The 25700-nt window shown below is 39.4% G+C and overlaps 1 protein-coding gene across 9 annotated transcripts in view; it reads right to left on the bottom strand.

Moving 5' to 3' along the window:
- Window positions 1-25700, bottom strand: part of CACNA1C (calcium voltage-gated channel subunit alpha1 C) — a 487179-nt gene that overhangs the window by 162396 nt on the left and 299083 nt on the right. For 7 of the 9 annotated variants that reach the window (XM_075756906.1, XM_075756869.1, XM_075756832.1 and 4 more), the window contains exons 6-7: window positions 13939-14100; window positions 11834-12030 (exon numbers count right to left, since the gene is read on the bottom strand). In XM_075756906.1, coding sequence (XP_075613021.1) covers window positions 11834-12030; window positions 13939-14100 — 359 coding nt within the window. Of the gene's footprint in view, window positions 1-11833; window positions 12031-13938; window positions 14101-25700 lie in introns of those variants that run through there. The other 2 variants (XM_075756898.1, XM_075756888.1) reach the window with 2 other exon arrangements.

The following is a 25700-nucleotide window of genomic DNA, read 5'->3' as shown; positions in this document are numbered from 1 at the left end:
TTAAAGGGACTCTCAGCCACAGTTGCTCTTTACAGCTGTTCTGATATAGTCTGCATTTTGTAGCTGGCACTATCAGGTGGATGTAAAGGAGAGACTGGAGAGTTTGACCCAGCTTCAGTCTGAACTGATGACACTCTAAGGAAGGAGCAGCACTTGATTAGTTGCTTCTGTTAAAAATTATTTGTTTTGACAATCACGTATCTTTTATTTTGAAGTACTGAAGGAGAAGGCAAATTTTAAGCTCAGTTGTTCTCTCCAAGCACTTATTTTTAAGGCTGCTCTTACTGTGTTACCTGAATTTGGAATTTTACAAATTCTGTATGTGCATTCTACATGTGCATATAGACATCTATAAACTTTTTCAGAGTGTCTTCAGGAGAAAGGCAAGACAGCGCTGGATGAAGACAAGTGCACAGGGATCATGAACCAGGGCAGAGATCGCTCCAGAAAGGTTATTCTGCTGTACGGTCGCTGTAGGATAAAAGCAAATGATGTAGCCAAGATTCATCATACGTGGGCAGTGGGAAGAATATTAAGATTCCTATGTGTACCTTGCTTCCCCATTTGTTCTGTATGCTGTGTAGTGATGGAAAGAGCAAATTAAAATTCCACCCTGAGCTAGAAATATTGGCAATTTGTACAGAACTCTCTGCATGAGCTAAATGGAGCCATTAACTGAGAAAGGACTGCCTCAATGAGGACAACAGAAACATAAGGGGAGAGATTAATTTGCAACAGAGAACCCTTGAGAAAGAATCAAAGAAACTGCAGCAATGGAAGATGAGTCCAGAAGAGAGATGGGGGAGGGTCAGACAGATCTGAAGATGTAGTCTGCAGAGGTTGCTTCTTCACCCCTGCTAACAAAGACTGTGCTGAATCTGCTTGTAGGTGACCTCACTCAAATACACCTGTTCTTATACAGATGAACCACAATTCCTGGTTTATTTTAGAAAAACTTTGGGTATAGCTATAGTTCACTGCTATGCTGCCTGATCTCCCTGACAAGATGGTGAACTCTCCAGAATCGACCAAGCTTCCCACACAGCACTGTAGAGATGACAAGTGAAAGCAGTGCTGGGCTCAACCTCAGAGTCATGAGAGCACACACTCCTGCAAAAGATACACCTTGACTGGCTTGAACTTCATGGGGAGACTATGTAAAGGCAGGAGAGTCCTGCAGAAGAGCCCTACCAGGCTGCTGCAACCTGTGCAAGAGCAAGGCTAGAGCAGAGATCTAGAAGCACTGCCTTATAACCATGTTAACTGCTTGATAACAAAGTGAAAACATGTAAAATAGCTGTTTGAGCTTCTCTGAAATTATACAATCACAATGGAATGCCATTTTGCTATTATATGAACTCCCTTTAATAAAGAACACATAGAAGATGTGAAGCAAATTGTATTTGCTTTTTGTTGCATACAGTATGCGGGAAGTGCATTGCTACTAGTAGAATTTGCCAAGCTTATTTTTTTGTAACGGCACTGAGTCATATTTTCATCACTCATTAAATACTGGTCCCACCTTTCCAAGGATATGAACACTTTCTCAGCTGGGAAAGACTTTATAAAGTCTGAGACACATATAAAACCCCCCAACTTTAAACCACCCAGTTCTGGACTTCTGATACTGTGTGCTGACACTGAATCCTTCCACTCCATTTTTTAGTCCCCAGTATATAACCACTGGACTCCACAACATTATTTCATTCTTAGTGAAGTTCTACATTCATATTTCAGCTGTTTTCAGTTTGGGTGTACACTGTTTTTTGCAGTCAGCTGTTCTTTAACAGATTGAGTTATTACGGGAAATATAAGGTCTCTGTCCGAGAGTGGGAAGAGAATTAAAACTTGCATTCAAATACCAGCAGGTCAAAATGTCTCCAGCACACAGTGATTGAGCTGAACTGTTTTCCCACTGCAAGCTATTTCTGCTGAAAATGCTTACGGATCCCATGCACGGTACTTTGTGCTTGCTGGAGAGGTAGGGGGGCAATATTGACTTGGGTGTGTTTACTACTGTCTTAATTAAATCCGTAATTTTAAATGACCTTCACACAAGTTTACTGTACAACTTCAACTGATGGCAAGGCCACCTCATACTTTTTATTTCAAAATAGAGGAGAAAAAGCTAGGCTGTCCCTAGACTTAAAGAAAACAGCAGTATTACTGGGTTTTGTTTTCACAAAGTTGCAACATTTATTAGCACTAGTAATGTCCCAAAGGGATACGGATTACCATGGCAAATCAACTGTCTGAAAACTGGATTTTGCTGACAAAATCTCAGCATATTAAATTTTGTTAGCGCAAGTACCACTGGGAAATTTCTATAGTCAGCTATACTAGGGGAGAGAAAACAGAAATAATCAGGAAGCTACCATTTACACCTTCTCCCATCCAACCTGTACTCATTGTGCTTTCTTGTGGGATTTCTCTATTTTTCTGCGAAAACTGGAGGGGACTATGTACCTCTGCAGCATGTTCGGCAATACAGTGATTCTGAATTTCCACTGAAAACAGTTACACAGCAAGCATTCCTTACATCAAGGACAAATCTGAGCTCCGATAAGCATCCTGCTTTGCCACCTCACTCTCTCTCTCCAGGTTTAACATGTAAAAGAGAAAAAATAATTACATGTATTTCAATTCAGTCTAGCATAGAACATGCTACCCAAAAGTGAAATTTTGAAATTCATGTATTGCCAAATGATAAAGCAACTCACTTTCTGGAGTGTGCTGGAACTGTTGCACTTTGAGGATGTAAATAATTCCCTCTAAACTATTCTCTCAAAAGTGTGGGGTTTTTGGTTTTGTTTTTCCCAATTGGGTCTCAGGTCACTCTGTCTTCACCGAGGCTATGTCATACAGACCAGCTGGGAAAGAACAGGCCATACGCTGACCCAGACAGAGCTCTTAAAGACACTAGGCGCAGACTGAGCAGGTCTTCAGGGCTTTCCATAAACATAGCCTGGAATCCAGTATGCCAAGCCCTTGCTCTTGATCCATTCTGCTTGTTGATATAGATGGCTGACAGATCATTTTCTCTACCTCTTCCCTACTCAAGAGCTAGCATCAATAGTGACATTACTTTTGCCATCTTATTACACTACTACTCTTGGTTCCTGAACAGTAGATCTACTTAGAGGAGACTCCTGTCATTGATCCATCTGCAGTGCTCTGCCAAGGTCAGCTCCCTATGCAGGTAACAGCACCCATTAAGGCTCTCCATTCTCTCACATGAGCAATTACATGAGTGGGTTACCTTGTTGGGTGAGTTTGCAATTTGCAGAAATGCTATGTAGTGACCTCCAAAAACTATTTGGACTTCTGTGACTTAATCAGGATTTGAATTCAGGCCTCCAGAGGCAAAACTCACAGAGCTTTACGTGAGTTGCCTTGTTCCCACGTAAGCGTGTATAGCTTTTTTCCTCCTTTAAAAGGAAAGGTTGATCTTTGAAAAAGTCATCCAAAAGCCCAAAGGCTATTTAGCCACAGGGCTGATAGTTCTTTCATTATAGCTACTGCAGCAGGTCCATCTCTTACTGCTGCTCAGTTATTTAAAAAACCTTTTCATCTTTTAAAGGCTTTGGAAATTCACTCCAAAAGAATAAAGTGCTGATTTCAAGCATGAAAATATCCCCTAGGATGGTGGGTTTCCAAATCTAAAGATTTCATTTCATCTTAGAATTCTGGGATATCCCTTCCTGTCTCTGTCTATTTTGTATTTACATTTGCATGGCTGATTATCCAGAAAGGATTTTCTGCCTATTTTATTTTATGGCTGTTTTATAACTGCTTCTATTTATCTAAGTGCAGACTGACAGCAAATTCTACCACAAGTATATCAGAACAACATTGATTGCTGCATGCACAGGAATACACCAGCATGTACTGTTCATTGATTTACATAGTCAATTAAGTCCTTAAAAATAAAGATAATGAAAAACAGTACTGTTAAGTTGTAGATAATCACTACCTTCTTCAATAAGTGGAGGCATGACTGCCAATTCTTTTTTGCACTTGATCAGTATATCTCAGTTTCCTTTGTAGCCAGTTCCCAACCTATGATATATCCTAGAAATTCGTTTTACATTTTAGATGATGAATCCAGCTTTCAGTTGTGAAATTACACCCAAAATTCTCAAATAAAATGTACAATGTCTAGAAGTCATAGCACACAACTAATAAACCTTCATCTGACAGGCACACTAGCCACTCAGATATTGTATAAGCACTAGAGGTTCATTGGAGAAAGAACTATCAAAGAGCCTGAATGAGGTGCAACTGCATTCTTAGCAGACAAGACTGCACCTTCTCTTTTTTTTTTTTTTGTGATTCTTATCAGCAACACCAAGTAAGAAAGATCAGTACGATGTCCAGGACTGATTTCTTTTAGAAAATGCTTTAAAAATACACAGTGTGGATGTTCTGTGATAAACATTCCTCTGATTGAGTCCTAAACACCTCATTTTCTACTTCTGGTCACTTTGTATTTTTAGGGAGATGTGCCCAATATTGTACTGAGGCATCCAATTTGGGTGCAGTTTAGAGGACTGGAGTTAGGAGGAGACAGTTCTAGAGGAGGTCATGGGTGCACCTAAACTATATGCTTATGATGGTATGACCATCTATCATACTGAGCTCTCAAGTCCTGCTCAGGCAGAAATCCCACTGAAATAAATGAAAAAAGCCAGTATTAGTGGACCAATTCTCTCTGCAGGCAGGAAAGACTTATTATTCACAGTAAAATTGGTGAGGGTTTAGTTGTATTGCCTTTTCTCTTGAAAACAAGATGTTGAGACAAATTAAATTCAAAATAAACATGAGGTTTTTTTAAATAGTCACTTCTAGAGCCACCACTTGTGTTCTGACCTTGGGCATATTCCCCTCTCTTTTGCTTTCCCAGGGTCTAGATGATGAACTAAAGTCTGTTATTTGTGAATATGTCTAGTGGATACGGGTCCAAACTTAACAACTCTGAAGATGATTGTTTCAGAAAGCAATGATGATCAGTTCTGGAAAAAATGGTAGTAGGGCCCAAGCAGTGCACCCACAGAGGCACTCAAAATCCTAAGTCATATATAAGTGTCCCGGTAGCTTAGCTCTTAATTTTATAGCTCTGGGATAAAAGATTAAAGACAAGAAAGGTCTCAGTGGTGATGAGACAGCAGCAATTAGGAAACAGTCTAAGGAAGAACAAAAGAAGAAAGAATAGAGAAAGGGCAACAGAAAGACAGGGCTATTAAAAGAGGTCCTTCCCACGCAGGAGCACTGGGCAGAGGGTCTCTATTAACACCTCCCCATAACCAACCCAAAGAAGCTTATGGATGAGCTTACGGAGAGTTTCTTTCCATATAGAAGAGCACTGAGAGGTCCAAAGTTGAGGTCTGAAGGGCTCATGAAAACTTCATTTCACACAGTAAGCACCTATTTTGCATTGAACAAATGTTCAGCAGCAGGTTTTTGTAGCAGGTGGCAACAGCAAGTCACTGCTGTTACTCACTTTCAAGGCAACAGTTCAGGCAACCATGACAGTTGCACGTGCACTTATTCATGAGAAAAAGGAAAACAGATTTAGGTCAGCATTTATGCAAATTAAGTGTGGACACTGCTTTTTCAGTGCATTAATGCTGTGGCCCTTCAGTGCTCTGAACTATGGGCCCTCTCCGCTTACCCACCACTGTTACAGCAGATGGAGATGAAATAACCTCTGCAATCACAGAGATGGGTTGCTCATACTTGCATGCTTATTTGTAAATTTTTCACATCCATGCAAAACCCTGCCAAAAAGATGATTAAAAAACCCCTCAACCCCACAACAATGAAAGCCCAGCATTTTCTTGGAGGGGTGGGGGTGGATGGGGAATAAACACCATGGAAACATGTAGACAGATATATTCTTAGAATCAGATCATTCTCTTGTGTGGAAAGCCTTACTAATTCAAGCCTAAGCGCTGCAAGAATAAAGGGTTAGAAGGAAAAACACAGCTGGCAAAAATTGGGGGTTGCAGCTCTACGTTTAATGTCTTCCACTTTGTGGCAATATCTCTGTATTCCTGACATCATCTTCCTCATTGGCTGCAACAGGCTGTGGGGGGATGAGAAAAACTCACAAGATATGTCAATGCTGTCAGCAAAGTAACTTGTATCTGTTGTCCAGTTTGTTCCATTTTGATTTCATGATGGGAATTGTACAGTTGACTGTAAGCTCCAGTTTCAAGCTGATTTAGTGACTCTTGGAAGTATGATATCACAGACTCAGAGATGGAAGGATCTTCCAAGACAGCCTTTTTAACCCACTGTATCTATATACTCTGCTCTATGCTGTCCTTGGGGATGTGATGCTTCTGAATGTTTCCACTCATTCAGTCTCACTACACTGTGGTGGCTCTATTCACTGTTTAAGCACTAAAACATTTTCTTGCCTAGGGGCTGGGCAAGCCTACCAAGGATTGTTCAGTTAAATTTGAGGGAGTCAGCTTATTATGTGTCAGTTCAGGCATCTCTTCCAGGGACAGGTTAGTGCCCTGGATCTCATCCAGACCTGGCTTTAGTCCATCTCTAATAATATCACACTCTTTCGTTTACAGTTAGAGCCTTGAGGTAAACTGTCCCTGGAGGCACTGCATGTTATTTTCAGAGACTCAACCAAGTATTCTGAAGCGTTGTCCAAATGACATGGGACAAAGCCAATACCCCAAAACCGACGGCACGCTCAAGGCTGCTTGTTATTAATAATCATCAAGCAGATCAAGCAGAATTACTTGATCCTAGAATTCAAGCTGTAATGGGCAAGCTGTATGCAGAACATCTCAGGACCAGGTTCTCCACTACCCAGCAGTGTGAATAGCCCAATGCAATACCTTGCGGTTGCTTGCTCTATACTCTGTTTTAATTTATATATACGATTGCTTAGATGCAGGGGAGTGGAGAAACCAGGCACATAAAACTGAGGCTGCAGTGGACAGTTTTGCATGCAGTGTCACAGGGCTCCAGCTGCAGAAAGCACATTCCACACAAAGATGAAAGCCTTTCTAGAGACAGGGCACTGTCCGAGTTGTCTTTAACTCGGAAACGAAGCTTCCCCTGAAGGACAGTAACAAAATGATTAAAAATAATTAAAAAGAAGCCCCATTAGGGAAAGTTGAAAGAACTGAATCTGCTCAGATTAGAAAAAGATTAAGGGAAGACAACAAATGCCTACAAATACTTAAACAGGATGTTACAAACTGCATAGGGATTAATTTTCCTCCTTAGTCAACAAGACAATAAGAAATAACAGAGTGCAGCAGAGACTGATTACAAAATACCAAATGACTCAATTTGTAACATTTGGATTTGCATCTGCTGCTGGAAGTTTCCAAGGGGTCCTCAGAAATGGGCCTTGGTGCTGGCACAAGGGAGCAAGCTGCTAATGCTGCCCGATCATACGTTAAGGAGAGTTCTGAGAATAATAAGCTCAATCTTTCTACAATGCATAGGAAAAATTATGACGTGATACATCACAAGAGGTGTCTGTCTGCTCAAATGATTCTATAAACTGACTGCATATGAGACAAAGTCACCTGGCAGTTATACTGGGACAAAGTAAACCTCGTAAGACTGAGGCAGTATAGGAGATGTGCTCCTATAAACCCTTAAACGCTCCCTTCAACACGGATCTATTCTTCAGTGAAGACTCGACAAAAGGTTGTTTTGCATGGATTTTCATCCTGTCCAATATAGTTATTTTGCATTAAAAATTTGACCCCTTGCAAGTAATCATCCTCCCTGCCACTACAGCAGTGTCAAACTGCTTTCCCTAACATTTTTCTTTCACATTTCAAAAGAAGCCAATTTTCTTGCAAGTCTTATCTGCTGAGTGAGAGAGGAGATTGGAAAGTATATTGATCTTATTGATGTCCACTCCTTCTAGGGAATAAAAGTTTATTGCTTTCCTGTCTCTGACCATCTTTTTGTGAGGATGTGGATCACAGGCTGGGAAACAGTACTCAATGAGAGAGGACAGAGTCTTCACTACAGAGGTGAAAAGCTGGAGGAAGCATGAGGGGAAGCATGAAGAAGGTAGCAGGAAACCGAACGTAAAATTTGAAGAGCTACTAAGTGGATTAGGAGTCCAGGGCTTGTGGAAGGTCATACAGCTTTCTAACTTCTAAACATGCAGGTTTAACCTTGTCAAGTGTTGCACAAGACAGACATAGGTTTCATGAAATTAATAGTATATTTTTCAGGGCAACATGCTGAAATGTGCTAAGCTCCCTCCGTTCCCACTGAAAGGAATGCAGAGATCTAAGCACTTTTCAAAAGCTATTTATCAGAAAATAGGAAGATATAATTGAAAAGCACTTATAGAAAAGTTCAAACCAAGTGAATTGCTCCATTGTCTAAACATTTCTAGCCAAGTAATTCAGCCCAGAGCTTTATCTGTTGTTTTGCTGAGTTTTAGGTCAGGCTCTTATTTTCAGATTTAAGGAGGGAGCACAAAAAACTCCCTACATCCACATGTATGTCCTTGGAAGGCTATCACAACAGGCACCAAGGTCCTGATTAGGCATCTGTAAGTCCTCGTGTTGTACACACGACTTCATGTGGAAACTTTCAACACCATGATCGAGATTTTACAAAAAGAAGGTGAGACCTTTTGAAATTAAGCGAAATTGTGCCATTGATCCCAGCAGGACCCTAGATTCAAACTTTGGTATCTACCCTGAATTGCAGATGAGCTGAGAACCTAACAGTCTGCTTGAACTTTGAATGCTCAGCACTTTTAATATTAACCCATTAGCTTACATCGTTAAGTTTAAGGAACGACCATCACCTAAAATTTTCAGCCACAAAATTGTCTGATTTGCAGACAACATTTTCTTATACCATTCTTTAATCTTTACTCTCCTTTCAGTATAAAATGGACAACCAACTATCTCAGGATGTAGTTGGAGAGAGGGGATCTTTAAGTCTGGATTTCTATTTTAATTAACTATGCAGATTTATTTCCTAATAAAGGGAATTTTACTTTCCATGACCTCACTGTGGATCCAGGAGATCTTTCGAAGTGTTATCTACTCGAGAAGAGAATAGCCTCTTATCTCTGTAGTTTTGTGGAGGTGCAGCCCCCAATGGGTTGTCTACAAGTCCACTCTTTCTTGGCTGAAAAGGCAAAGGCCGGGTAGTAGAGTTATATAGGAGTCAGACTTCGCTAAAACAGTGGCTCGCACTAAGTTTAAAATATATATTTATATCCTACCCCGCTTACTAAAATTCTTCCCTCACTCTCAGAAATTGAAATGTTGCATCTTTTCTATTCTTTACTATTCAGAAGTACTCTTCCTTTTGATCCGGCTAGCTTAAACTAGAATGCCCTTTTCATGGACTATAAAGCTTACTGTATAAACGACAATAGATATGGCTTGAAACACCCACATATGAAATTACAGTGTGAACGTTTAGAGATTGTTTCTACATATAAATATTAAAGCCACAATGCTTCTCATAGGTGTGTCCTCTAGTTAATTGCCCATTCAACATATGCCCCCAGAGTAGCACAGACCTCTCTGCAGAAGGAAATATGCATCGCATCTCAGATATCTTCTTTACCATATGGCAAACACTGATCAGAGCTGACTTCTATCCACCTTGTCAATATAACACAAAGAGGCAAAAATTCATACGGGACAACTTTTAGGATTGTTTACAGCAGCTTAACTGAGTATGCCTGTCAGGTCAGGTGTTCAGGTACTTACTCAAATTTTGTATTTCATGGCCTTTAAACAGAGGTGATACAGTTTTTTAATTCACAAACTAAATTTCCTCCTCCTCAATTACTGAAATTTTATCTGTAGTGCTAACTCTTATCTTTTGTAATCTTGTCTAGGAATAACTGGCAGCTGATGAAAATAAATATTTCTTTTGTTTCCAAAGCAAGCATTCTGTCAAAGCCGTAACCTAAAAGGCTAAGTATATGGATGCCCTAAAAATAATTACCATCAATCTGTATTAATTTCAAGTCTCAGTTCACCATGCTGTCTCCAAAGAAAAAAGAACAGCTCAGGAAACCAGTGAAAAAAGCTGGCTGAATACCAAAAAAACCCAACAGCTAAAATCCAGGTTGCTGCAGGGACGCCATAAAAAAAAAATAAAAAAAAAAATCAAACCATCTGCAGCAGTCATGGTAGAAAAATCATTTAGCAGTGAGTATATGCTTTTGGCTCCTGTTATTAGATAACTGATAACTGAGTTCTGAATGATTCACATCCAGTCATGCAAATGACGCATGGACCCAAAAGTGTGGGGATTGGCAGGGTCTTTCATAACACGTGCCTTTGGAGAAAATGATGATAACTTATGGATAGATTTCACAATGCTAAGTGGTATACACTCCCAAAACTATTTTCTTGTTTATTTCCAATATCGTTTACTTTCTCCTATTTACTCTGAACTACCTATAAATCCTCTCAATCATGGAGGAATGTGAGCTAAATGTGATAAAAAGACAGGTATATTATGTATAGCCATAGTTGAGCCAAGGACTAGTTTTACTCAGTTCCTTTTCTGACTTTTGTTCTTCATTATTTTATTAATCTATACCCTCTTTTCAAGTACAGGCAATTTTTGTGCTCTGAGACCCAGACTCCCCTTGTGGTTTGATCTTTGCCCTTTATCTCAGGCATTAGAAGGAAGCTAGAGTCACAATTCTAATCTAAATTTACGAGGATAAAGAGACAACTGCTAGCTGTTCCACATAGAGACTATATATTGCAGATAAGCTAAATCTTCAAAGGGAAATTTTGTAAACTCTAACTCACTGGTGGGTAGAAGGCAGCTTCAGGCTCACGTTTAAGAGAGAAGCTGATGTTGATTAACAGTGCAAGCTGCCTCAGTCCAGATTATCTTTTTGTGTCCTTTGGGTCTTCTTGAGTTAAATTCCATCGTGCATTGTAGCACATCCTACCATCTTGGAAAATGAGGTGTCATAATATGCCAGTCCTCAAAGTCAGTCAGAGTCCAGGTTAGCCTTATACACATGGAGCTGAGCTGTGTGTGAATTAAATTCCTGGACCATAGCACATTGCTGCAAAAGTTGATGGCCAGAGCAGAATCCAGAAACATGTTTATATTTGGTTTACAGGTGAAGGCTAAATCTGATTTAAACTCTTATAGTATAATTGTATTGCCACTGAATTTCCCAACACATTAGGAATTACAAGGTAAAAACTAAAGCTACTGAAACTTCCAGAATTAGGGTAAAGGACAAGATGAGACTGCATTTAAATTAAATATAATATCATGTTTCAGCTAAACATGTAATATGATCAATACCAATATCAGAGTTAAGAGCATTTATTCTAATACTATCATGATAAAAGTCATCATCAGGAGTAGCGCTAGCATGAAAAGGGATTTGTGACATCTTTCTTATAGAACCTACAGGCTGATCAGCGTAGTGCCTTTGTAACTTTAATGCCATGACTAGAGCACACAGTTATCTGTCACAAACACTTCTACATCAAGTAATCCAGAGATGTACGAGATACTTCACTCCTGCAGAGAAGGTCTTTACATGACATTCTACTCAACAAAGGTACGTTGCAAATCTTCAAATCAATAAGCCTCGTGCCACCTTTCAACATGTCAATGGAAAGTCAACATTTATATTTGGTTTAACTGTGCCAGATAAACCCTCCCATTTTATCCACTAATATTCTGAGTTAATTAGAGCTCCATGCTAGCAACCATGCCTTCACTATATAGAACAAGCAAGAAAGCTAAAGCCCTGAAGTTTCAACGTAGCCGTAAGCATGTGAGCAGGCCTTTCAGCTTATCATTTTCGGATACGTACCCAGTACAGTACATCTGTCCAGCCCTCCATCGTGATGCATTGAAACACCGTCAGCATGGCAAAAGCAAAATTGTCAAAGTTCGTAATGCCGTGTTTAGGTCCCTCCCAGCCTGCCTTGCACTCCGTGCCGTTCTGACACTGCCGCCCATGCGCAGACTGGGGGGCACAGGGAGACGGATCGTCTTCTGCAGGTGTATCTTAAAGAAGAGGAGGGAGAAAAAGGAGATGAAGAGAACTAATCGCTATTTGACACACTGATAAGCATGCTATCTAATTTTAACAAATACATTTTGCGGCAAATTTGACAGATTTCTCTAGGAATACACAAGCAACTGTATTAATTTAATGGGCAGAGGGATGTTTTGTTGTGCTTCACTTTCTTTTTGTAAAAATAATAGCTAAGTTGTCAAATTTTACAGTCAAAACTGAGATGGACTTTTTTTTTTTTTTTAAAGCACACCATCCTATGAGGAAGAAGTCATGTCTTTCAACATGAGAGGGAACATTAGATGAAGTCTACTAGATTTCTTTAGTCTGCATGTTATGACCAGTGTTTTCATACTGCAGTCACCTGGCATCTGGGTTAATCTTGGAAGGGAACTGCAGCACTGACTGGCACTCCGCTGAAGGAGGCTGAACCTCTGCAGCAGACAGGCTTCAGTGCTCTGCAGAGAGGTTGATATGGTGCTGGGCCACTGCTAAATTACAGCACAGAGTCTCCGGCGCTCCGCTCTTTCGGAGTTTAGAAGCTACGTGGCATTTTATCGATAGCCCGGTGCCACTCAGAAGCTCTGTTAAGGCTACTGCTTGATTATCCACCCCTTATTCTGTAGAGGTGTTTCCAAAGATCTGAGAACCCATACAACAAACCTGCCTAAATGCTTTGGTATATAAAAAATGTTACATAAAACATTTTTATAAGCACAAAAATTAGGTTTTTTTTTTTAAAATATGTATATTTCAGAGCTTAGTGCTACATTTATAACAGATGCAGGTATGCATGTGTGGGGGAGCAGGTAATTATGTTTTCTTCTCATCTTATATGGCAAAAAATGTATTTTTCCAAAAGTTATGATCACATTCTGATCATTAAAGCGTGCCAGAAACAGTAATATTAGAATTAGATGCTGTAATGTAAATAATTCCAGACAGTATGGAGAAAGATATATACACTTTAAAGATGTAAACCAGACTGACAATTCATTATAGTTCTAGTATTTCCAGAAAATGAAATCTGCCAACATTATATAAGCAGAAAATACAGAACTTCTGAAACAATTTCCTGCTGTACAATATTTTCTTGGTTATGAGCTGAACTGGGTCCTAGACATTGGCACCCACAACCACATGGGAAATCACTGCTGTTCAAGTTCAATAAATCAAATGAAAAAGAGCAAATGATTAGATGAGTGAGTGACAATACAATTGCATTATTTTGAATTTGAATATTTCTTTCTGTAAATAATTTGGAAGTTCTTTCCTGACGCATTTGGTGCTAAAAGTTTCTTCCCATTAATATAATTTTGCTTTCTTAATAGCTGCACTTCTAACAATGGTCACAGCCCGTGGTTAAAAGAAAAGGGTACTGGGCTCAATTCCTTTACAGTGATACTAGTTTAAAACCAAGATGTATTTGTGTACAGGACTAATAATAAAACATAAGAGCTGTTCATTTATATGCTGCCATCTCATTTGTAGCTCAGTCTGCTAGTGGCAAAATCATCACCACTTTAGTGTTGCTTGAGCCTCTGGGAGATTTGTAAAGAACTCGGTTGTCTTGTAGCACCAAAGGTCCCCATTAAAAAGTCCACTACTCTGTTCGGCAGGAATTGACAGTTTTGCACGTAGCCTTTACAGACAGGCCAAGAACTGAGCGCCCAAAAGGAGCAAGCTGAGCTCTCACCGATAGAGACAGTCTCTCTACGTCAAAGGTGATTCATATCCAAGAAGCAGAAGAGAGGAACCACCGCTGTGAAACCCCAAACAGGTACACAGCAGGGAGCCACAGCCACCCGTTTTCTGTACCAGCACAAATGCTCCATTACATATATATTGGGAAAGCCTCCCTCAGAAAATCTTTATGTGTATGACAGCGTTCCCCTTACCTATCAGTCCCCCTTGCACATGGTAGCAGGTCTTATGCATCTTCCCCATGAATAACTCCAGTCCAATGATGGCATAGATAATAATGACAAACAGCACCAGCAGGGCAATATGCAACAAAGGGACCATGGCCTTGATAATTGAATTTAAAACCACCTGGAGACCTGCAGAGAGAACAGAAGGAAGCACTTATCAGCAAAAGAACAAAATTTAGAGAGGCTATAAATTGCACAGTAATGTCATTTTTATTTCATTCCCCCTCACCTGAACTCATTATCTTGATGATGTAAAGATGTACATTTACAGATCACCTCCCTCCAGAAGATCCCTGACATTTCACAAATTTACCATCACAGCCTGGATCACAGACTAAAGTAAAACAGGTATTACCTTAACCTGTCACCAAAATACTAACACCCTGGGGAGGGAAGACATTAGTTATTTTGCCTGTTCTGGAAAAGCAGGCCTAAGGTGTTCCCCAGACAGGTTTGAGGAGAGTTAAAGCATGAGAAAAACAAACAACAACCAGAACTGAAGCAGGACAAGAACAGTGAGACACGCTGGAGGGCAAATGCTGGGGTACGACAGCTGCACCCCAGAGCATGGGGAGAGATGGCAAACTGAAGTCATGCTCCTACTCTGATTCTGGGTTCTTCCAGAGGTCAGACCAGTATCAGGCAGAGCCTGAGCTGCTGAAGGGCCACCAAACCCATACTGACTGAGAGCTCCCAGTCCTCTTAGGATCTGCTGCATTCCTGATCCACCTCACCTTACTTCAGTCTGAACAGAGGGAGAGTCAGAACCAGCAGTGCTGGTTTTGCCCCAAGATTTAGGGATCATGCTATAACAGAGGTTGTCCAGGTCCCTAGAAAGGGGTATCAACAAGATATTACATGGTTGTTATTAAGGCACGAGACTGGTCTAAGTCCTAATCATGAGCAAGCCACACATTTCCAGAATGGCCTGGGGAAGGTTACTTGCAGCCAAATTTGCCAAAGCACTAAGCAGCTGTACCCTCAGATGCAGTTGGCTCAAGCGGCAGATTCATGGGCCTCTCTCTGCCTCCTTCTCCTCATTTGTAAAACCAGAACAACAAAGTCAGCCTCATAAGCCTTTAGTAAGGATTTGCATTTGCAAAGGTCTTAAAGTTATTATCACTGGTGGCAGTGATGGCAACCACTGTCACTAGTAAGTTATTAATGTTAGAAGCATTGAAAGACCTCTAGAACTCTATAGACTATGAATAGCCAGATCAGAACAATTATGAGCTCATGATTTTGCAATGACTGAGAGCCAGAAACTGTTAATGTCTCCTGCAAATACTGTCATCTCCTCAGAGAAGCTGATATTAGCTGTGATTTTTGAAAAATGTGATTCACAAGTTGTAAATGTCTGTTATACATCTGCCAAGAGAGTTTGTGATAACTATTAACTTTTACAATCTATCATCTAAGATCTTAGATTTTCATTTTTATTACTTTTTAAAACTGATTTAAATACTTTCTAATATGGATGACACATCTCTTGACAAGCACTTTCACTTGTAGGCAATCCACTTGTCAATTCACAGCTAAGGCTGAGACTTTGCATTTGCTCCCCAGCCACAATGGAACGCAGCAGAAGCAATCAAAGGTGGCATCAGCTGCCAGGCCAGCAAGCTCAGTCACTGCCTGCTAGTAATCCAAAGCTGGCTATTAGCATCCTTCTAATCTGAACATTTTTTTCAGGTGTCTGCAATCAGTTCAGTTCTCTCTTAATGGTTCATGCTACTATCCAAAGGGAGTGATATTCAACATGAAACATTCTGGCTTTCACAAAGAGATCCTGACTTGAAGTACAATACTGACAGGATCAAAACTCATCCTATACAAGAATGGGCTGTTTGGCTTGCTCAGTTACCTCTAGGTACTTACTCTGGATAAGCAACGTCTCCAGGGAAAAAATATTGCTGTGATTATGTGAGGCAGTAAACCTTTCCCCTTAGATGCTCACCTCATTCAGTCTATTAATTCTAAACATATTCAGAAAATGAATTGCAGTCCACATCAACGTCATTCCAATACTTCACAGCAGTTGAGAATGTAACACTCACCAGAAAATTAAAACAATGTCCCACCTTGTCCCAAAAAGCATACAATACAAGAAAGTTAAAAGACTACAGATGGCTATGAACCTGGAAAAAACCCACAAACTTTGCAGATTGAAATATTTGTAGCTTCAAATAAATCTACACAAAAGCAAATAAAGGTCTCCATTTTTAATGTTTTAGGAGCCTTGTTAATCCAAAATGTAGCCAAGATTACAAGGTTAAGAGTTCTAATACCAGGTCTTATGTAATTTACCCTTAATTATTATTATTAATTGATTTAATATTCATTATGGGATATATCCAGTGCTCTTGAGATGGTACTGAGGACAGACACTATGAACAAAGAGCGCTCTCATTTTAAATGTGGTTTCATTATCACCCATGCTGTGAAAGTGCTTCAGTGTATTACATAAGTCCAGAGAAGACAATATCTGCACAAACCAATGTCCTTTATGTTAACAAAGAATGAAATCAAAGGCTTGCACCATAAACATGAGATGACAAGGTGTTTAGACAGTCAAGGGGAACATGTACCACCAGAAGATTTACAGCAGCTTCAGCTAGCTTAATTAGAGAAAAGCTTCCTGAGGATAATAAACCAACTTTGAAGAAGAGATGAGCTTTTGAATACTGTTAGCATGAATTGATGCGTGTGCCGTGCAGTACCCCATTAGGGCAGTCTGTTTTTAAATCTACATGATTCAACTAATGAGAAAACTTACATACATTACTGTTAAAGTGTCCAGAGAGTTTCTAAAAGTTTTAAACTGCTAACTATGCAGCAACTTTAGAAATGTTCTCTCAGAGGATTTGTAGAAGGGGTATATGCATATCACACCATGCTCCCCGCATTGTCGTCAAGCTTATTGCTGCAATATAGCTGCTACCAGGAAGTTACTTTATTCTTGGTTAAGAATAAAAAAAAAACACACCCTGAAAAAAATAAAAATTGAAATTTATTCAATATTGCAAGGAAGAGCATGAGGAACCAGGCCTGGACGATCAGACAAGTTGGTGTAGTAGCAAGGGGGACAACAGGGAGAGAAGATAAAGAAGGATTAAAGGATTAGGAGAGAGCCATGGGTAGGCAGAACAGAGACACTTTTAAAATAAAAACCCCACATGCCTCAAAACACATCAAATCTGTGTTTCTGAAATCTGAAAGATGCAGATCAGTGTCTGCAGATGATCAGATGCATTTCTGATCAGGGTAAATCAAGGCAAATCATCCCCTTACACGCAGTCACAAAGCTTTTTCTAACCAATGGTGAGAACTTCTACGCACTTTTACACGCGCTTTCCCTGTGCAGAGGAAGAAAAGACAGTTGAACTAACAAAAAAAAAAAATTTCTGTCTCAACTCATGCACGCTCTTCATCTTTGCATACTCCAGGCTGGACAAAGAGATAACTGCACAGAAGTTAGGGAAAGTGCCACAAAAAGGATTGTTTGCAAGTTTTCAGCCTGCGCTTTTCTTCTGTTAATAATTGAAGATCTTAAACAGCTCTTAGTATTTATTTTAAAAGCACTTCAGTTTACCTTTAAAAAAAACCCTCTTGGCTGCATTCTGTTGGCTGACACTGACTCCATAAACGTTTCAGTAAGCAAAACACGTTAATGCCATTCCCTAGGCTCACAGAATTTTGCATTTATTTACACTGATAAAACATTTTAAATATTTATTACAGGGGAACAACATTGCTTTTTATACCAGGTCAAGCCCTTTTCAGCCTCTAGAGGACTGCATCGACCCAAAAGTTTAGGGCACAACTGGGGAGTACAGGAAATAGGCAAGAAAGAAGGAAAAGAGCTTATACCAAGCAACATTTATCTTTCTCAAAGCTATGGAAAATACACTGCTAGAGATGCTGCAGGTGTTTTAGAGCTATTATACGATGATGCATCTTTTCCTCAGGAAGACAATCATGAGAGGGGCTGGTTGCTGTTTCATCAGTTCAGGCAGTTATTGAAAAACATGCTTATCTCTAAGCATGTAAATGTCTGCACCTAAAGCAATAGGATTACCTACATACCCCATTGTGTACTTACAAGATTTTTTGGATTTCAACCAATGCTCAGCAAGATGGCACACACACACACAAAAAAAGTGCACCAGACTCAGCTGCTAAAATGCACTTGGCATTGTTGTGCTGTGGAACATATCCAAGGAAACTAATGGTAGGTTGGTCTCAAAAAAAACATTTGGGCCTTTCCAAGCCAGTATCTCACATTTTCACGTGTCTTCAATTATGGACCACACTTGGTTTGCTGGACAGGGTGGTTGCCTGTTCTCATCATATTAGTAGTTCAGATCTTCAGAGAAAGCGTATCCTGAGTCTACTCCTTCACTGGTTTCTCAGGGCTATATTTTGCCTACACCACAGTGTTGCCTGAACCAGGAATATGAACAGGCACAGTCTCATACAAATGACCTTCTGGGAATGAGCAGGAATAACAGGGAAAGGAGAGGACTTTCAACTCCATCCATCCCTCCTCCGCCTCCTGATACACACACACACACAGATTTTCGTACTTAAGCCAGTGCCAAGGGTGTGGGAGGTAATTATTTTTCTGCTAATATAGTTCAGAAGAAAACTACTACTTTCTGCAAGCAAGGAGGAAGCAGGGGAGGATTTGTGACTCAGCACAGTGCCTGAGTCACATCACTTCTGGGAACCACTCTTAGGTGGTAGAGTTTATGCAGCATCCCCAGCCATGAGCTAGGCCTACCCACAAATCACAGCTATTTCTGATGATACACTAAAAGACTGCCACTACAGTTATCTCTATTTCCAAAGCACAAATGATATAACCAGTAATATTCCCCACAGTGGATGTTTATCATTTAATAAACATAGGCATCAGCTAAGAAAATTGAAAAATATTAAACATTCATAAATATGAAAGGTTTTATACCAATTTTAAAGGAAGCATGGAAAACAACAGGTATTTTTTTATCACAAAATGGTCCACAGGCATGGTAAGATATCTTAGATAAGTACATCTGCAATGATTTGTGAGGGAAAACATAGAGGACTTTCTTCACCAATGTTGCAAAGGGAACTCATGGCACAGTTCAGTTAAGGATATCTGTACAGTAATAATTTGGGGAGGTAGTCCCTCACTGTCTTGCCAGAGTCTCAAAATATTAGTGGCAGATTGCTAGATAAAGCAGATTCTGTGGGTGTAGTGCAGCATTCTTGGGGCTGCAGATGTCATTTCTATTTCAAGAATAATAGAGAAGGTCTTTGAATAGGAAGGAAAGACACGACACAGGACAGAAAACTAGCTGAAGTGAAAAGAAAGAAAAACTAGGAAAGAATTTTCAAGCTGAACAGTGGCTATTTTGGAATAGGTAATGCCATTTAAACATATATGAACATGCAATTCAAAATCATGTGCTGGAATGAACAGAAAAAACAAAGTTTTGGCATCTACTCCCAATGTTCTCATTCCTCCATTTTCAAGCCATGTTTTCATTCGCTTTTCAAACTGAAACACACACACACAAGGAGATTCAGACAAATGGGCACATGTATGTGAACAAAATTGTTTTATATTTGTCAAGTCTTGCAATACCACCCTTGCCGCATCCTTTGAGGCGAGAACGGAACAGCAGAACAAAACCAAAAGCCACAACAAAACCCAGCTCTTCCTTCTGGACCCTTTTCTATTTGGCAGCGATTCATCTTCAGTGTCCTCTGCTTGTCAGAGTGACCTAACTTAGACAGTCAAACACAACAGGTTGCCCTCTGCGTGATGGCCGCACAGCCCCAGCTTTTGGGTACCTGAAGTGGATGGTTGAATAAACATACACACTGCCTTAGGCTCTTTGCCTCTCTGCTGGAAAAAACCTCTGCTACAACTCATAGAAGCATCCTTTTCCCCTCCTGGGCTGGCTTTAACCTTTTTAAATAGCTTTTTGTTCAAAGTACATAAGTGTTCACTTTCTCATAAAGTTGCTTGCTGATTAGAAGACCTTGCTAATCTTTCCAGTCCCAACACATTAGGTAGCTCCTAGAAGCTCAACTTTATTCTGCAGTCATTTGATCTTAGCTCAGTTCAGCTGAGGATGAGGTCCAGGCAAGATCTACAGACTTTCAAGGAAGAAAAAGGGAAAAAAAAAAAAGGGTAGTGTCCCTCTCATGCAGCTACCTGCATATAGAGAAAGAAAGAGCATGCCTACTGAAAATTGCACATTACAGAAAAAAGATCATTTTGAGCAAAAACACAAATGAAGTTTGGTTAGTTAACTTTGAGGATGTTTTGAACAAGGACAACAATGTGGTGTAAAGTAGTCTTATGCTGAGAGGGAGGAGGATGAGGTTAAGTATTCACTGCCAGGCCGGGATTCCTAAAGATGGGTTGAAAGTAAGGCAGGTAAAAAGCATGCAGGAGCCCTGACAATTCCTAGGACAGCAAGGATCAGTTGTCACCCTTTTCCAGAAAATAGCTTTGACTTTCTGCTGACAGGACAATCATGGACTCTGAGAAAACTGTTCTGGGCTCATTGTAAAGGTTTTATCTATACTTAATCACTGTGAAGGATCACAAATAGAAAGAACTTCTATTTGCCCCTCTCTGCACAGAGCTATGCAAGACCAAAAACAGTCTGGCCAGAAGACTGCACCAGTTCTCAGCAAAATGATCGATCACACTTCCACTTTTTTAATTTCTTCTTTCTCAAGCACAGTTGTGACAGAGAACAGTCGTTCAAGCTCCAGTACAGGAACAAATTTTGGTCTAGTCCTTTGCCACTGGATTCAGTCAGAAAACTTGTACAGAAACATGTCAAAATGCTGTACTGTCTTTAGTCTGGTCAAGTGAACACAAACACCCCCAAACTAATAATTAAGTAACCTCTGACCTGAGATAATGATGAAAAAGCTTTGCTTCAGAATGCCAAATGCTGTTTGTACACAGCTCTGAGGAATGACTATGCACATCACTGGATGTAGTTTTTGAAACAAGGAATGGTGGACACCTGAAAGAACTAAAGTATCACAGTATCAGAAATGGGCTCAAACCACTTGGGTCTCAATTGTGAGTGTACCAGCATTTAAATGGAGGACTAATGACTGTTGGGTTGCAAATGCTTTTGCAAGTTGCCAAAATCTCAGGGTCACGAACAGCCTTATTTTTAACTGTTTGTTCTCATAGATCCCAGGTAAGTGGACATTACCTCCTTTTCTTCATCACTAAATAATCCTTTCTGTCTTAGAAATAAGTCTTTTAATTATCTGAGCTCCTTCTCCTGTGAAATGTTTAGAAAACATAAAAGCTAGCAAGGCAACGAATCTTAACAGAGATCCTGCAAATGTAAAAGTGCATCCAGGGATGATAGTATTACAGTCTTGTAGCACATGGAGAAAAATATATTGATAACAAAGATTGATCTTCTTGTGGGTTAAACGCTCCAAGCCTATCATAACTGGCATACCATGAGCAACACTAAGTTCTACCTTCTCATGATAGAAAGAGTGCAACAAAATACTGGAAAAACCCTAAAACTTTCTCTTTAGATGGCTGTCAATGTAGAAGTGCAGCATCGTATATGACAAACACAAGCTATATATATATACACACACACACATATAGCCCTGGAGAAGAAAACTCACTTGACCTCTTAACTTTGGATAGTGCTTAATGGGCATAGTTGGGACTAAGCTCTGGAGAAAAACAGCACGACATTTTCAAAATGACAAAGTCATAAAGGGTTTTCAGGAGTGTTTTGAGAACCTGAAAATAGAAAGTTACCTGATCAGGTAATGAAAGAATTTCTGTGAACCACACAATGTGTGATCACTCCTGTATTACTGTCTTGATGCACACATGGGATTTGTTTTCTCTTTTTAAACTACAAAAACTGCTGTTAATGAAAATGCATGGTACAATATCAAAATCCTTGGAAAGACATGGTCAGACAAATCTGAACAACTTTGCCTCTTAGTTTTAAGAAGAGAGTTTGGATTTAGGGACTCATCTATTCAGTAGTTAATCAGTCTCGTCTCAGAATACCTAAAACTCTATCCTTTTTTTCTTTTCCACACAAGTAAGAGTGATGTTTTTGATTTTTATAAATCTGATTAGACTTAAAACTCTGCTTGCAGGCATCAGATAATAAAATAGCTTTAGGGGGAAAAACTGCCTTCTAATATAATAAGCAAAACCTCCTTTAGCTCACTAGGTAGCTCCACTGTGTTTGGACAGAAAAATTAATGGTTGCAGTTTTTGTAAAGATGTATTTGTCAGATGAAAGAATAGTTCTTTATTGATATTTACTTTCTTTGTAACTTTCTTTACAACTGGCACAATTCAAAAGATTTTTGTACAGACTCTGTATGTATTGCTGGAATGCACTGGAACTAAACACTTATTTATTCTGAATTTCCTTTTACATATAATAAACTGTCAAGAGGGAATCATAAGGCTCTCCTGCTGCAAACTGAACAGCTGAATTAAATTCTTTACAGACACAGAAATCTACAAATATGAATCTAAGTGGAATTTGCCCCCCTCCAGAGTAAAGATTTTAAGTGAAGTAACAATCTCACACTGGAATGTGAAAAGCAAAAGATAGGCTAAAGCTTGAATTTAAATTTTCACCTATGTTGTCAGGGCAAGGGTGAGACTCAACCCTAAATTCTTTCATTGGGCACTGTTTATACTAAACAACAGAAATGTTAGATTTAAAGCAGGCCTTTGTAAAGCTTGTGTATAGATACGTGGACACACTGGTTTGACTTCTGACCAGACATCAAACCTGATTAAAAGGAACTTTATGTTTTGGTAACTTCCAAAACATATTAAAAAACCATTGCACAACAGCAACAACCTATGAGAAAACGTCCAATTGCAGAAACGTGCTGAACAGCAAGGACCAACAGTTATTGCAGAAAAAATATCACTAAACCCAACAGCCAATGCAAAACAAAACAGAAATGTCAACCAGGCTGCTAGTTTAATACATTAACAGAAATATAAAAGAAAATAAACCAACAGATAATACTTCTAAGATATATAACATTTTATATGTCCCATTTCTCACACCAGGTGTGTACTACTGCCTTCAAAAAGGGGAGGCCTCTGCAAGAACGGTATCTCATTGAAAGATGAAATGCTTGAAGAAAATTTAGAGAGAAGGTTTTGTAATCTGATCATGAAATTGAATTTCTATAGATCTTTCCACTCCTAAAGAAAACAAAATGTAGTAAGCCTTATGAAAAAGGTGACAAAAAAAGAATTTTTATAATTTCTTCTATTTATGTTATTCCATGAGTTACTTTCTGTCAAAAATGCTTCTGATGTAAAAATGTTGAGCAGCTTTAGCATTACTGAAGTTGAAAAAATAGATTCTTTGCAGAGGGCGAGCAGATGTTTTCTGAATTGTGATTGATGTGGCAGGGCAAACCAGGAGAAGATAATCTAAAACTGAAAAAAATAAGAGGCATAGCTATTCAGACAACTCAGAAAAAATAGTTGCAACAAAGGGCAAAACACATATGGGATAGGTTATTGTTACATGTGTTAAACAGGAATTGGATTTGCTTCTGGGAAAAAGGGAGATTAAGAAAGATGTCTGATCTCCTTCCCTTTTCCCTGGCAGAAAGAAAACTTTGATAGAATGTTGAAAGACTGGGCAGGTTAGGTGGGCTGTATTTTGCCTTTGGTCAATACTTCTCCATGATCAGAACAACAAATTATTTGTTCCATCAGTGAAAATGTTTTAAGCATAGAAAAGTTTATTAGTTGTTCATACCAGCCAATATTCCCATGTTCTCAACTAGCATGGTAATATCAACCAGACGTAACTCAGAAGGCAGTAGTGATTTTTGAGAAGCTAGATTAAAGAGAAGAGAGAAGGTCTCCAATAGATTTATGTAGCCATTGAAATTTTTAAATATATTTCCTCAGATTTGCCTCCTCTCAGTTCAGTGTGCTTTGTTGTTTATCCTCCTATAGCACTTGTACAAGATGCACTATTACTACAAATTCAGATCATCACTAAAAAAATAGATATTTGGAGACTAAATGGGACACTTAAAATGTATTCACTGGTTGAGAGAACTAAGTGGTCTGCTGCTCTGTGCTTTCTGATATTTTGATAATGCTTTGTAAAAGTCACAACAATAACCACAAGCATCTAACAATGCCTTTGGAAGTCCAAGACAAACAGAATTAACTCAAATGATGCCAGAGACATGGAGCATCAATGTACCACCTTGTGTCCTGAGCAAAACATTCTTCCATGAACTCTATTGTAACCCACTCCCAAGACGAATGCTACCCAGCATGTGTTAGTCATCTCTTCAAGAGAAGATGAGAAAGCTTCAGGCATGTTAAAAAGTCCCAGCAGTTCAGTAACACATTAACAGATGTACATTTACTTTAGAGAAAATGAACAAAGGACTTAAATTAATAACCCATGCAAAATGTAGCCAATTGGAATCAAAGTATGAAATTACATTTGATGTAAGCTCGGAATGACATCAGATACAATAGAGATGTCATCTGGGAGAGAATGTAAGAAGAAAAGAGAGTAGATCATCTCCTTACTATTTTGATCTGGAACTGCAATATCTTTCCTCGCCCGTCATGGAGACAGTGACAGCCAGCATTTACAAGTGAGCAACTGGGAACCCAACACACCCCTGCTGATACCAGTCAGCTACAATCTGTATGTATACTTCTGCTCCTTTATGGTCCAGACAAAAGCATATCTAAACAACAACGCAAACTGTTCTTAGGAGACAGCAGATGGCATTCTTAGATTTTCAGATGCTTTAGGACAAGCATCTTGATGGCATGGGCTCTCTCCCAGAGCTGTGCCCTATGCTCATTCTGAAGGAGAACTCTGGGCATTACTTGAAGAATGAAAAAAAAAGGTGCTAGAAAGAAAGTCTGATCCATCCAGAGCACTTCTGAAAAACCTCTTACTGAGCCAAGCTAGGGTTTTTGACTATCTCCACGTCTGGTCTTTGATGTCAGCGTGGACTTTATTTTCTTCATTTGGAAGGGACTGCCTACACCCTGATGTGGTGCCATGTTATGGTATTGGGATTTTTTTGTTTTATCCTGTTGTGAAGACACATTGAATAATCATGCCAGCATGCACAGTAATTGGTAGGATAAAGGCCGACAGAGTTATTGGGTACATTTGTAGTTAGTGCTATTTTTGAAAGAGCTACATAGCCAAGATCAAATAATAAATATTTCCCTGTTTTCATTGGCATTCCTTAAATATGAGAGAAACCTTTATTACAACAAGAAGCCTGTGCCTCTATGAGTAATCTTTACTAAGACAAATCTTTTTTTGCTACACCAAGTTAACCTCTTCTGTCATAAATTACATCGTTCTGCAGGTTGTACCACTCAGGAAACATGCTTTAGGGTCCTGATTGTGTAAGCCCTACTCACAGGAATGATCTTTACCTATGGGAGATGCTACGCTAGAATCAAATTCCTCCCTTGAGTAATGGTGACCTAAGTAAATAAAAGACTTGCAAGCCTGTGCAGAGTTTTAAGTTAACTATGAAGAAATAAGCTTAATGAGGACATTCGGTTCAGACTGTTCTCTCCTTTTTTCTCCACTCCCTTCCCATTCGTAATGAAAGCAAAACAAATTGGCCACTTGAGATTAAAAACAGCTAGGCAATGACATGGGAAAGGTGGTGCA

This window comes from Balearica regulorum, chromosome 1 (assembly GCF_011004875.1).
Source record: "Balearica regulorum gibbericeps isolate bBalReg1 chromosome 1, bBalReg1.pri, whole genome shotgun sequence".
NCBI lineage: Eukaryota > Metazoa > Chordata > Aves > Gruiformes > Gruidae > Balearica > Balearica regulorum.
The sequence above is the reverse complement of the archived record's forward strand: the minus strand, read 5'-3'. Positions and strand labels throughout refer to the sequence as shown.